The sequence below is a fragment of the Thalassophryne amazonica genome, chromosome 22 (genome assembly GCF_902500255.1).
Source record: "Thalassophryne amazonica chromosome 22, fThaAma1.1, whole genome shotgun sequence".
In the NCBI taxonomy this organism is placed as follows: Eukaryota; Metazoa; Chordata; class Actinopteri; order Batrachoidiformes; family Batrachoididae; genus Thalassophryne; species Thalassophryne amazonica.
The window spans coordinates 9,011,777-9,024,007 of NC_047124.1; the positions used below are offsets into that span (position 1 = coordinate 9,011,777).

The 12,231-nt window shown below is 41.0% G+C and overlaps 1 protein-coding gene across 5 annotated transcripts in view; it reads left to right on the forward strand.

The window, feature by feature from the left end:
* magi2a (membrane associated guanylate kinase, WW and PDZ domain containing 2a) overlaps window positions 1–12,231 on the forward strand; it is a 215,209-nt gene that overhangs the window by 153,376 nt on the left and 49,602 nt on the right. For all 5 annotated transcript variants that reach the window (XM_034163866.1, XM_034163867.1, XM_034163868.1 and 2 more), the window contains exon 10: window positions 7,963–8,652. In XM_034163866.1, coding sequence (XP_034019757.1) covers window positions 7,963–8,652 — 690 coding nt within the window. The remainder of the gene's footprint in view (window positions 1–7,962; window positions 8,653–12,231) is intronic.

Consider the following 12,231-nt stretch of genomic DNA (forward strand, 5'->3'; position numbering starts at 1 on the left):
CAGCAACACAGCCACTCAGTCCCAAATGCAAGCCACCTGGAAGGAGAAACAAAGGACAGAAACAAAAAGGCAGCCAGGCCCCCCCAGCCATATAACAGTCATTCTCTGTTTTTGAGTCAAACTCTGTTTTTATTCATGTTTGCTCCCCAGAAATGACTAACAGATCTGTCCCACTTCTCCACGTTCTTCAGCTTGTGTCTTTCTCCCCCCGCCGTGCCGTCTCCGACTCCCCCACTTTTCCTCCCCAGATTTCGTGCCCTATTTCTGCAGTAGCACAGCTCGCGTGATGGCAGTAATCGAAGCCCACGTAGAGGAAACCCAAACCCACAGAGGTGTTAAATTCTCAGTTCATGACGGACGAGTTGTACAGTTTTAATTCACAAAACCTCTGCCGCCTGAAGAAAAAATATTTTCAAGTATGTGTTAAATTTTTAATTGCTATAAACATATGCAGAATGGTTGCTGTTTTGAGGAACGATAAAAACACAACTTTTACATTTATTGTGTCTTTTTAAAAATGTGGGTTTATTTGCTGTCATATTTTAGTGCTTTGTAAAAAGAAAATGACACCTCTACGCTTGACTGGATAAACGTCAAATGCTGAGACTGTGTTTGGATACTCGGGGCATCATTTTATGCAAAATCAAATGAGATTTTTACCCCCTTTGTTTATGAGCCCCAAACTATAATAGTATAAGAATTTCAACACTTCATTGACTTAATGTCACCATTTTTTTTAATCTCTACAAAGACATTTTTCCTGTATTTGGCGGTTCGTCTGTTATCCAGATTTCTCAAGAATTAGTAAACAAAATGTAGTAAGAAGCACAGATCTAACAAGGATGGGAAACCATTACCTTCTGGAGTGCATAGTTGGCGTATTTTTAGGTCATTGATTTTCATGAAACGTGGTGAAAAGACTTTCCACAGGAAAGATTCTGTTAAATTTGGGGGGGCAGATGTGAGGGACATAGCCAAGAGCATTTAAGAAAAGGTTTGAAACTATATGTAAAGAAGAGGTAAGTAGTGAGAACTATATAGGCCCCAAAGTCCATCGGTGCCGGTGCTTATCCTTGGATTCTGTATTATGTGGTGAAGTGGAAGAGCGTCTATAAATCCCTCCTGGTGGTGACACCAGTCCATTGCAGGTCACCTCCCCAGATGTGCACTCAAGATCATTTTAAAGCAAGAGTGGGTAATTTTTTCTAACAAAATCTCATAACCCAAGATTGTGATCTTAACTAAACTAGTCAGTGATGTATATCCAGTCAGGAGACGATCAAAAACTTTTATTCGGATCCTGATTTGTTACAGTAAAATATTTCAATCATGATCTCACACAGTGTTGTTGTCAATCCAAGTGCAATATTCCAAGGTTGTCCAACCGTGTTTTCTAGAAGCGTTCATAACCTAAATGTGTATTTATCTGCAGAACCTCATCACCATATTCATCCTTGTGTGCACACACACACACACACACACACACAGATGTGGGTCTCGGAGCTCAGTGCCCCCTGCAGAGACTCTGAACAGTTGTGATGGCGTCCTCTCAGCGGGGCTGGTTGTGTCGACAGAATGTTGAACACACCTTAGATGTTGGACACAGGAAGACGTCGGCGTTTATAATTGAGGTTGGTTTGGTAGAGAACATACAACAGACCCACGGGAGGTTGTTTTTTTTTTTTTTGTTTTTTTTTTTTTGATTGATGGAGCGAGGGCTGCTGGAAGCGCCTGTTGAACGCACCTGATAAAAACAGTTTTAACCTGCGGCTGCTGGATTATGAAGAGAAGGAGGCCTCCTGACCCCCCCAGCATCTTCTGTCCATCACATCCAAACTAAACAGAATAACAGCGTTTGCCAAAATGTGTGCATCAGCGCCTGCTTTTTAAATCAAGATTAACTTGTAGAGGAACATCGTGTTCTGCTATTAACACGCCCACAATTAACCACAGTGCATGTTCTGAATATTGCAGTGTGTGCTGTAAATGACAAATGCGGGTATAATGGCCGCCGCTGCTTCAGCCACTCATTATTATACTCCACAACTGCCAAAATATGGTGCTGCTCCTAACGCGGACACATTGTGTGAACCAGCACGTTATAAATCCAGCAGGTGAACATTATGCATTCAGATGTCCTGCATTCTGTTCCCTAAAACTGCTTTGGGTTCTGTCTTGACCATCTTTGGTACACGGTGTAAAGTGCATTGTGCAAGAGCACTTGGGACACATCCAATAACACTTCTCTATTTATACAGCATGTAATGGGCAATTCCATGAGACTCTCACATCCATTACCGCTGTCAGAGGTCCTGCTCTGATCTAGACGTCCAAGAGAATGATGGTTTATCCAGTATTTCTTCCTCTTATTGACAATAAGAAGTCTTTGGGTTGGATCACAGCAGGACCACTGAAAGCTGTAATGGACATAACAATCCCTAATCTGAGCACAGAGGGGTTGTATTTAGTCAGTTAATTACCATAGTCATGTATTTTGGGCATAACATGAAATAAACCAATCAAAGTCATTGCTTGTCCATCAACGGGCCATACTAAAATACAAAATGGAGCAAAATGGGGACTGATAATCACGAACTGGGGGTAAAATGTAACTAAATGGAGCAGACTGAACAAGACTGACTCCAAATAATTACTTTTATTTAATTGTTTAGCTTTTGTTTTTTTGTGAGGTGCGCTCAATACATGTAATAGGGGCAGGTGCGCCATCTGCCGTTCAAGAGACGAAACGTCAGTCAGTGGGTCAGTCTGCTCCATTTCGTTACGTTTTACCCCGATTTCGTTCTTATCAGTCCCCATTTTGTCCCATTTCGCTAAAAATTTTTTAACAAAAGTACTTAATTTAATCATATTTGGAGTCAGTCTGCTCCATTTCGCTACGTTTTACCCCCGTTTTGTTATTATCAGTGCCCATTTTGCTTAAATATAACTAAATAAAAGTAATTGATTGAATCATATTTGGAGTCAGTCTGGGTCACTCTGCTCCATTTTGTTACGTTTTACCCCCCCTCATTATTATCAGGCCCCATTTCACTTAAATATAACTAAATAAAAGTAATTGCTTGAATCATATTTAATCATATTTGGAGTCATTCTGGGTCAGTCTGCTCCATTTCGTTACGTTTTACCCCCATTTTGTTATTATCAGGCCCCATTTCACTTAAAAAATAATTAAATAAAAGTAATTAATTGAATCATATTTAATCATATTTGGAGTCATTCTGGGTCAGTCTGCTCCATTTCGATACGTTTTACCCCCGTTTCGTTATTATCAGGCCCCATTTCACTTAAAAATAATTAAATAAAAGTAATTAATTGAATCATATTTAATCATATTTGGAGTGATTCTGGGTCAGTCTGCTCCATTTCGTTACGTTTTACCCCCGTTTCGTTATTATCATGCCCCATTTCGCTTAAAATAATTAAATAAAAGTAATTAATTGAATCATATTTAATCATATTTGGAGTAAGTCTGGGTCAGTCTGCTCCATTTCGTTACGTTTTACCCCCATTTCGTTATTATCAGGCCCAATTTCGCTTAAAAATAATTAAATAAAAGTAATTAATTGAATCATATTTAATCATATTTGGAGTCAGTCTGGGTCAGTCTGCTCCATTTCGTTACGTTTTACCCCCATTTCGTTATTATCAGGCCCCATTTCGCTTAAAAATAATTAAATAAATGTAATTAATTGAATCATATTTAATCATATTTGGAGTGATTCTGGGTCAGTCTGCTCCATTTCGTTACGTTTTACCCCCATTTCGTTATTATCAGGCCCCATTTCGCTTAAAAATAATTAAATAAATGTAATTAATTGAATCATATTTAATCATATTTGGAGTCAGTCTGCTCTATTTCGTTACTTTTTACCCCATTTCGCGATTATTATGCTCCATTTCGTCCATTCTGTATTTTAGTACAGCCGTCATCAACTGTTTACTGTTGGCAAACTCAGGATTGAGAGGTTTTCTGGTGAGAAAAGGGTGCAAGAACGAGAACAGCAATCGCCAACTTCAGCTCCATGAGGAAACGGCATTAGAGTAGCTCCTGTAGCACCTCTAACCACCCGCTCTCCTCCATCCTGTCCCCTGTCCCTGGACACATCTTGGTGTTCAGCACCCATGAACGTAGAGAGGAAGAAAAGACGTATAAAAATAGGGTACAAACCAGACTTATTAAACTTTTGTGTTTTTTGTTGTTGTTGCTTTTGTTAAAATTTTTTACACTGCATGCTAATCTGGATGGCTTTTTCACCAAACATAGCGGGAATGTTACATGGGCAACGTTTGGAGATGATCAATCAAAAGTCAATAAAATCATGGTGCAAACTGTATCTCCACAATCAGTAGGGCTACAGAGATGATCTCAAGTTTATATTGATGAGTTACATATTTGTGATTAACTGGTAACAAGAACTCACAGACATGGATATATGCAATGTGGTAACGCTGACCACATCACATTTTTACTTCCCAACATGCCCACAGGTGCACAGATAACCATCTGGGTGGCCCTGCGCTGTCCTAGCAGCCTGAATATATGGGTGTAGAAAATGAATGAATGAATGCTGAGCGTAAAAAAGACAACTGCAATGGGCAGAAACTAGCAATGACAATTGCATTTGCATTGTTGACCACCAGGTGGATGCTAGGAGCCTTAATGTCTGAATCAGTGGTCATGAGATGATGAGAGCCATCGTGAAGTATTATGCATTAATATCCTGCCTTATTTATATGTTTTTGCAATTAGAATAATTGATTCACACCATTAAATTGTCCAGATGGGCTGGGCTATCGTAAGGAATGTCAGGCTTTTGAAGACATTGGGTATAATTGTTAAATATAGGCGCTCACACCCATAATAATATCTGAGTCTGAGTTCATACACTGAGTTCAGTTACGTAGCTAAAAAACAGGTTGATGTTTTATGTTTGACTACATTGTCTTCGTGGTCATAAAGAATGAGCTCTGCGTGCACAGCGAGGTCACGGCACCATCATTTGTTTTCTGTCAGTGAGCTCAACTATTGATTCTGACACCGGCGCTCAAGGCAAATGTCAGCTGCGTTTACCCGGATTAATTAAAAACTCCCTCACATCACATTGCCTCAAGGTGTGCGCTCTCCACGTCACTCCTGGCACGGCATTAAAATGTAGACGGCGTTTGTCCACGCACGTGCAGCGCGCTTTACAGTGAGACGGAGAAAACATTTCGCTCTCGACTTTCATTTCGCCCGCTGTCACTCAAAAGGTCGGGTTTTGATCAGCAGCTTGACTGGCAGTTCGGTTCCACCCCAATAAGTCTTTGCAGGGAATCAATATGAATTGCTGTGTTGGTTTGGAAAAATTGCCATTGAAGTCACCTTAGTACTGGTGAAGTTCGGTTATTTTAAGAGAATGGAGATTGGGGTTCGCGAGGTGAGAGGCAATGACTAATCACATGCATTCCTTAATAATAATGAATTATCCTTGTTTGTGACTTTGTCTCTGGCTGCTGCACATGCATGCTCTCTCTCTCCAGTCCCCCTCCCCAAAGAGCACGACAATTATGCCTGCAATTAGAAAGTACGGTAATTGTTTTCATTATTAGCCTCGGTGGTGATGTTTGTCACACTGTAATGTGGGTTGTGACTTGTCTTCCCACTTGCATACTTTTTTTAACCTACATGTGCTGCACAAAACACTGTAATGTGGTTGAAAACAATGTTTTGCCTGGATGTGAAACATTTGTTCATGCAGGAACATTAAATCTACAACATAGTCTCCTGGCCACATAAAAGATCAATATTTTCTTCAAATCACGTCTGAAGCACCTCGAGGCTAAGAGGTTATAGATGGGGCGAACACGAGTGTGTGCTCAGAGATTCATGCAAATACCCCCATGAAGTTCCCCTTTCAGGCTCAATACCGAGTCTGAGAACTATTAATGGACCACAGGAACTCTTCTTTTGTCCAAACATAAGTGATTTTGAAGTAGAAGAACCCCTAACGGTTTGCTTTTTTGTCGTCAATCAATGGCCACAGTGCTAAAACTATTAAATCAAACTAAAATCTGAGGAATGTTGGTCTTCTGTCCAACCATCAGCAGACTTGGTGTGCATGTAAAAGTTGAACTAACAATTCCTACTTTTCATATCCTGAGGAGTCAAAGGTCTCAGAGGGTTAATTTCTTACACAGGGTGAACACAAACTCCTTGGTTTCAAATATTTATAGTATCAAAAGTGACATGAATAATTTTACAATTTTGGTATCTACAGTTGCAGAAACTCAAGTTTCTTTCTCTTTTGCAGATTCTCCTTCAAAATTGTAAAATTATTCATGTCACTTTTGATATTATAAATATTTGAAACCAAGGAGTGCATTTATGTTCACCCTGTATTATTACCCTGCGCACTATGTAATCCATCCAGGGTTTGCACATATCCCAGAATCCACATGATGACAATTGTAAATGAATATTATACGACAAAAATGTATTTTTTTATGCTTTTAGTCACGTTAATAAGAGACTGCTGCATGATACCCTGAAAACTTGCTAAAACAATTATAACAAATAATCCGTGTCTGCTACGTTTAATCTGCGTGGAATTTAATAAACGCAAACCGAATTTCAGACATATTATATATATTAGTCTGGAACAAAGAGGACAAACAGTGTTGTAAAGAACAATAATCAAGACATTAAAGAGCAAACTTTACTTTCCCCCAGAACGACATGATCAGGAAGCGAGCATAGCTCACAGCAGCTCCCATTGAAAATAACGGAGAGACAGACTGTGATTGTTTACATAAAACAAACGCAATAACAACGTCTATAAACCCAGAGAATATATTCATGAGAGTTTTAGGCACAATATAAAAATAGTTTTATGTTGCGGTGTTAATGGTGTTGTCAATGTGTGCAGCGGTTGAAGTGCAGCGTGATCAGAGCATCTCCATGCAGTTCTTAATGTTACTGAGATCTCGCAGAGCGGCGAACTCTCCGAGGTTTTGCGGGATTTGAAACCTGAAAAGGGTGGATACAGTTAATGTGTGTTGAACATCAAGGTGGATCTTCACCAAACTTGGTAGAAATCCCGAGATGATTAACTTTTGGAGGGCATCAGGGAAACGTCAAGCTTTTTATGATGAAATAATGCTGAATTTATGTGGAAATGATTGTTGTACAAAAGCTTCAGATATCTGTTGCTGAGATAGATGATGACTGGAGTGCAATTTGAAGCAGAAACGAGGCGATAATCAGTGAACCGCGTCATCAGGGGGAGTGATTTTAAGGGGGACCGTTCCGTCTGCAACACCGGGTTCAGATTGACAGAATAATAAACATAGGAAGCTGTGTTACCTTTCAACAAAACCACGGAGGATTCCAAAAAATAAATTATCACCACAGATTTTTGTACTCTAACATGAACTAGCAGACGTGGATATTTCACAGTGTGCAGGTTTGATGCCTTTCATTCAGTCTAGATCTCCATTTGTATTGGCCTCATCTCCAGCAAACTTGATAGGCATGTAGACTTTCATCTTGACATATCTGTACAGTTTTGTGACATATCAAGGTCACGCAGGCGCTAATTCACAATAGCTGCAAAACTTTTTACATTTACTTTATTTTGTTTCCACTCGGGGATTCTACGTTCTCTCACTGTCTCAGTCACTCAGGATTTTTCTTTTTGGATTCTCAGTTGTGTATTCCTGGTCCTATGTTACTACAGGACCAGAAATAACTCAATCCAGTATGATGTAAAACCGGTGCTGGATTTGCCTCCAAGTTAATGCAAATTCTTGAGTCCTTTCATTGGAAGGGGTTTACAGTATATTGGAGTTTGAGAACATGCTGTTAATCCCCCTGGCAAGACTAAAAGTTTGAGTGACTTGTTTTTCAATCATCTATCCATTTTATCTGACGTTGTGTCTGTGTGTCTTTACTTTTTACTGCAGGTGATGTCATTGTCTACATCAATGACATGTGTGTTCTGGGCACCACCCATGCCGATGTGGTCAAACTCTTCCAGTCAGTGCCGATTGGCCAAAGCGTCACCCTTGTTTTGTGCCGTGGGTACCCTTTACCCTATGACCCTGAGGACGCTGCTAACGCCAACAACAACACCGCTGCAACCACCACCATCATCTCCCCACTGGGCATCATGGAGCAGCGGCCCATTATGGTGAATGGGAGGTCGGGCTATGACAACTACCTGGACTATATTTCTCGTACGACGCGCTTCATTGCCGACCCTAGCCAAGACCATGTCAACAACCAGCAACAGCTGCTCACCCCTCACGCAGGTGACACTCACTTGGATGGTTCGCTTCCTCCCACAACAGGCACCACGCCCCCTGACAGCGTCTCCATGGCGTCTTCAGGTGCCACCCAGGGCGAACTGCTAACCATAACCATGGTAAAGGGTGCAGACGGGTTTGGCTTCACCATCGCAGACAGTGCTTCGGGCCAACGTGTCAAGCAAGTCCTGGAGCCTCAGGGCTGCCCGGGCTTGTGCGAGGGGGACCTGATTGTGGAGATTAATAAGCAGCTCGTCCAGGGCTTCACGCATTCCCAAGTGGTGGAGATGCTCAAAGAGTGTGCGATTGGCACTGAGGCCTCCCTGGTGGTTCAAAGAGGTGGAACAGGTAAGAGCAGGTGGGGAACATTTGGGGGGAGTTCACTCAGCAAGTGTGCTTTGGTTCTCTTTGTCCCTTTAGCTGCCAAGTCTCCCAATCCGCCTTTGCCATGTTTTGTAGTCTGTAAGAGTGGTGCAGTACAAAAAAAACCCACAGAAACCTATTTCACAGTCCAGCAGCGTGCCACAATGGCTGACTAAATGCACAGCTTCTCCCAACTGCCCTTCTTCTTCCCCTTTTTCTTCATACTCAGGGAGAAAAACTGCTTTCCTTCACTTTAGTAGATTCCACACTGCAACCTGAGTGATAGTAGACAACAACTATCCATTGGTTGGAGTGCTTCCTTTTTGCAGTACTACAACTCCCTTTATGTCACATCACTTTCACACGGATGGAAAAAAACTCTACCTTTTTGTCAAATACAGATAAAAGCCCTCGAATGGCTGCATGTGAACATCTGTCCCGTCCCCTCAAAAAAATCCCGAGACTAGAAATGGCTCTCAAGTGCTTTCAGCCCTGTATTTTTCAGAATGTGTGGCTCTGAAAATCACAATTATGCGCTGCACTTGTGAATCACTCCCAGGGTTGTTATTTATGGAATCAACAGGTAGCAACCCATTTTGTGCTTTGTGCAAGACATTTTAGGAGAGGTTGAACCAAAAGTTCCTTTCCTGAAATGCTGAGAGAAACACTGCGTCTTCCCTAAATAACAGCTGGAACATCAGGTCATGAGTTGTGTGTTTAAGGTGGCTGTGATCTGCCTACAAACTGATCGAGCCGTCGTGTTGAATTGTGGAGGTAGTTTATCTGCCAGCGATGACTCAGCAAAAGCCTGAGTGTTAAAGATTAAAATTTTTTGATTTATTTTAAACTGGATGCACCAGCAGCAGTTCTTCACCACCCCAGCAGATAGGATCTGTCTCCGTGTTGTTGAAGAATTCGTCTTTTTGAGTTCACCTGGGACCGATCTATCGTCCAGCGCATCAATTTTAGCGCTGTGTTCACAGTGCGAGCTGGGAGCCAAACTAGCTGAAATGGAAACGCGACACCTTCTGGGTGAAAAGATTTGGTTCCACATTAGATTTCCTTTTTTGTTGTTGTTGGTTTTTTTAGGTCTTCAAAATACAGTGGCTCAGAGAGGCCACAACACTTCCAAATTTAGAGAAATGCAAAATAAAAAAAACACCTGCAACAATTCTGCTATAGCCAGGTTGTTGCGTCAGAAATGTCTTGCACATTAGGGGGAAAAAATCTGTGCAAACACAAACAACAGAAATGTAACATACACCACATGCAACAATTTAATTTGATAATGTGTCTGTTGCAAATTCACAGAACACATATGAAAAACAAACGCATTGCAAATACCCACAACACAAGGGAACTTCCCACTAGTCCTATGGTCCACTAGTCCTACACTGCAAAAAAGGAGTGTCTAAGACCTTAAATGTGAGAGAAAAGGTACTCAAAACAAGTAAAATTATCTGTCCATGCAGCAAGGTAATTTCACTTGACAAGATTCTTGAATTAGCGATTGGTTTCAATGCACAAGGTTCCCGGTTCAAATCCCACCCCTGCCACATTTCTCCATGTGAAGTGGAGTTGCGTCAGGAAGGGCATAGAGCATAAAACCTGTGCCAATTCAACATGCAGATCCACCTTGGATTTGCTGTGGCGACCCCGAGTGCAAACAAGGGATCAGCCGAAGGACTTACTTTACTAAATCTAGAAATAAGCATGTTGAACACTTAAAATAAGAAATTAACTCTTAAGATAAATTATCTCACACTTCTTAATCCACGTTGTTGCAGTGTAGGGTCCACTAGTTCTAATCCTAGTATGTTGAAGTTGTTTTTACATTTGTGGTAGGCTATATGTTCCACTAAAGTAGGTTAAGTATGTTAGAAAAGTGTGACAATTAAAAAAAACAGTGAATTGCCATTATTTGTTGATTTTCAGTTCAACAGATTTATAGAAAACAGTACCATGGTGTGTGTCAACAGAATCACGTGTTTTATTTTTGTAAATTAAACAAAACTGGATCTGGTTTGTTGGCTGTTTGAAAGTATTACATTTATTTGTGAACTTTAAAATCAGTTTGGGGTTGTAATATAGAGCATTAAATAAAATGAAGAGGTTTGGACCAGTGGACTTTCCCGTAACACATCGGAATTGCTAGCAACACTAAAATCTGTTTCTGCTGGATGACTTTTACTGACTCTGACTGTTCACTACATTGTAAATGGAATATAAAACATATAAATATAGCTAGCTTATGAGCAAACACATCAGTAAAGTCAATGAATAAACTTGGTTTCCACCCAAAGCCAGAAAATGAATTTCTGAAATCCATTTAAATTCCACACAATCTGAAATTCATCAGTCAAAATTGATCTCAGAGCTGCCAAACTGTTACGCAAATACAAATAAATATTAAGAAGTAATAAGATGGAACTGTTTCCTGTTTAATAAGCACATCTTTTTTTTTTTTTTTGGCTCCAATTCCTCAGCTCTAAATCATCCATTTGTATTGAAATCCCTGTTATTAGCTTGTCTTGGATCTTTGCTAAAATCGGCAGTGAGTGTTATAGCGCTCACTGATGAGAAAGAATTGATCAGGCAAACTGCCGGAGTATACAGTGCACTATTGATCGATCATTAAGAACATTGGCAGCCTAGTTTGACACCAGCATGAACACATATTTCATTATCATGAGGGTAAGTTGCTTCACATGGCTGATAGATTGTTATTTACATGATCTTTGGGGAAATAATATGTTGCGTATCTTCAAGTCCACTTTCAAGGAGGCCACCAGACGTCTTTGAGTTCCAGGTACTCTGGGAAGTGCCGTTATTAAACATCACAGGTAGGTGTGAATACCTGCTAGGTTCTACAGTAGACCTGCCGCACCTCCAACAGTGCCCGCTCGGTTAGCTGAGCTGACAGTAGTAGTGTTTTTACATTATAACAACAACTGGGCTGGTGAGTACAGGTGTTCATTAATGGCGTGTGGTGAGTCCGGTTTCCTGGGACCCTCTCAGCTTGTCAAGTCTGTGTGGAATTTTGAGCGGCACCAGTTTGTCGTTTTGTCTTGCGGTTGTGTAATGTCACAAGCCAATCATGGCCCCAACTGCCCGGTGCCACAGACGCCGATGGGGACTCTAGCACAAAAGGTCAGCTGCGTCCTCGGAATAGATTCATCAGGATTATCTGGGATGTGAAAAGAAAGAAAGAAATCAGTGTTTCTAAAATGTTGTCTGGCAGTGTAGAAACACAACACACACACACACACACAGGAGAGGGTCAAATGTTTGGAGCCAACATCTTGGAGATCTCCAATCTGTCAGCGCACACCCAACACACAAACGCATTTCCATGCCGTCTCCCATCTGCGCGGCAGCTAGCGGTGAAGCAAATCCACCATCTGTCTGCATTCTACACTCACAGAAGAATGTGAGAAGATCTAAACAAGTGCTTCCTTCTTCAAAAAAAAAAAAAAGTCTGCTGACCCGTAGAGAAAATGGCGATCTTATTTACATGCTGTATTTCATCTCATTATTGCAAATGTGAATTTGTCTTCGCGCCGC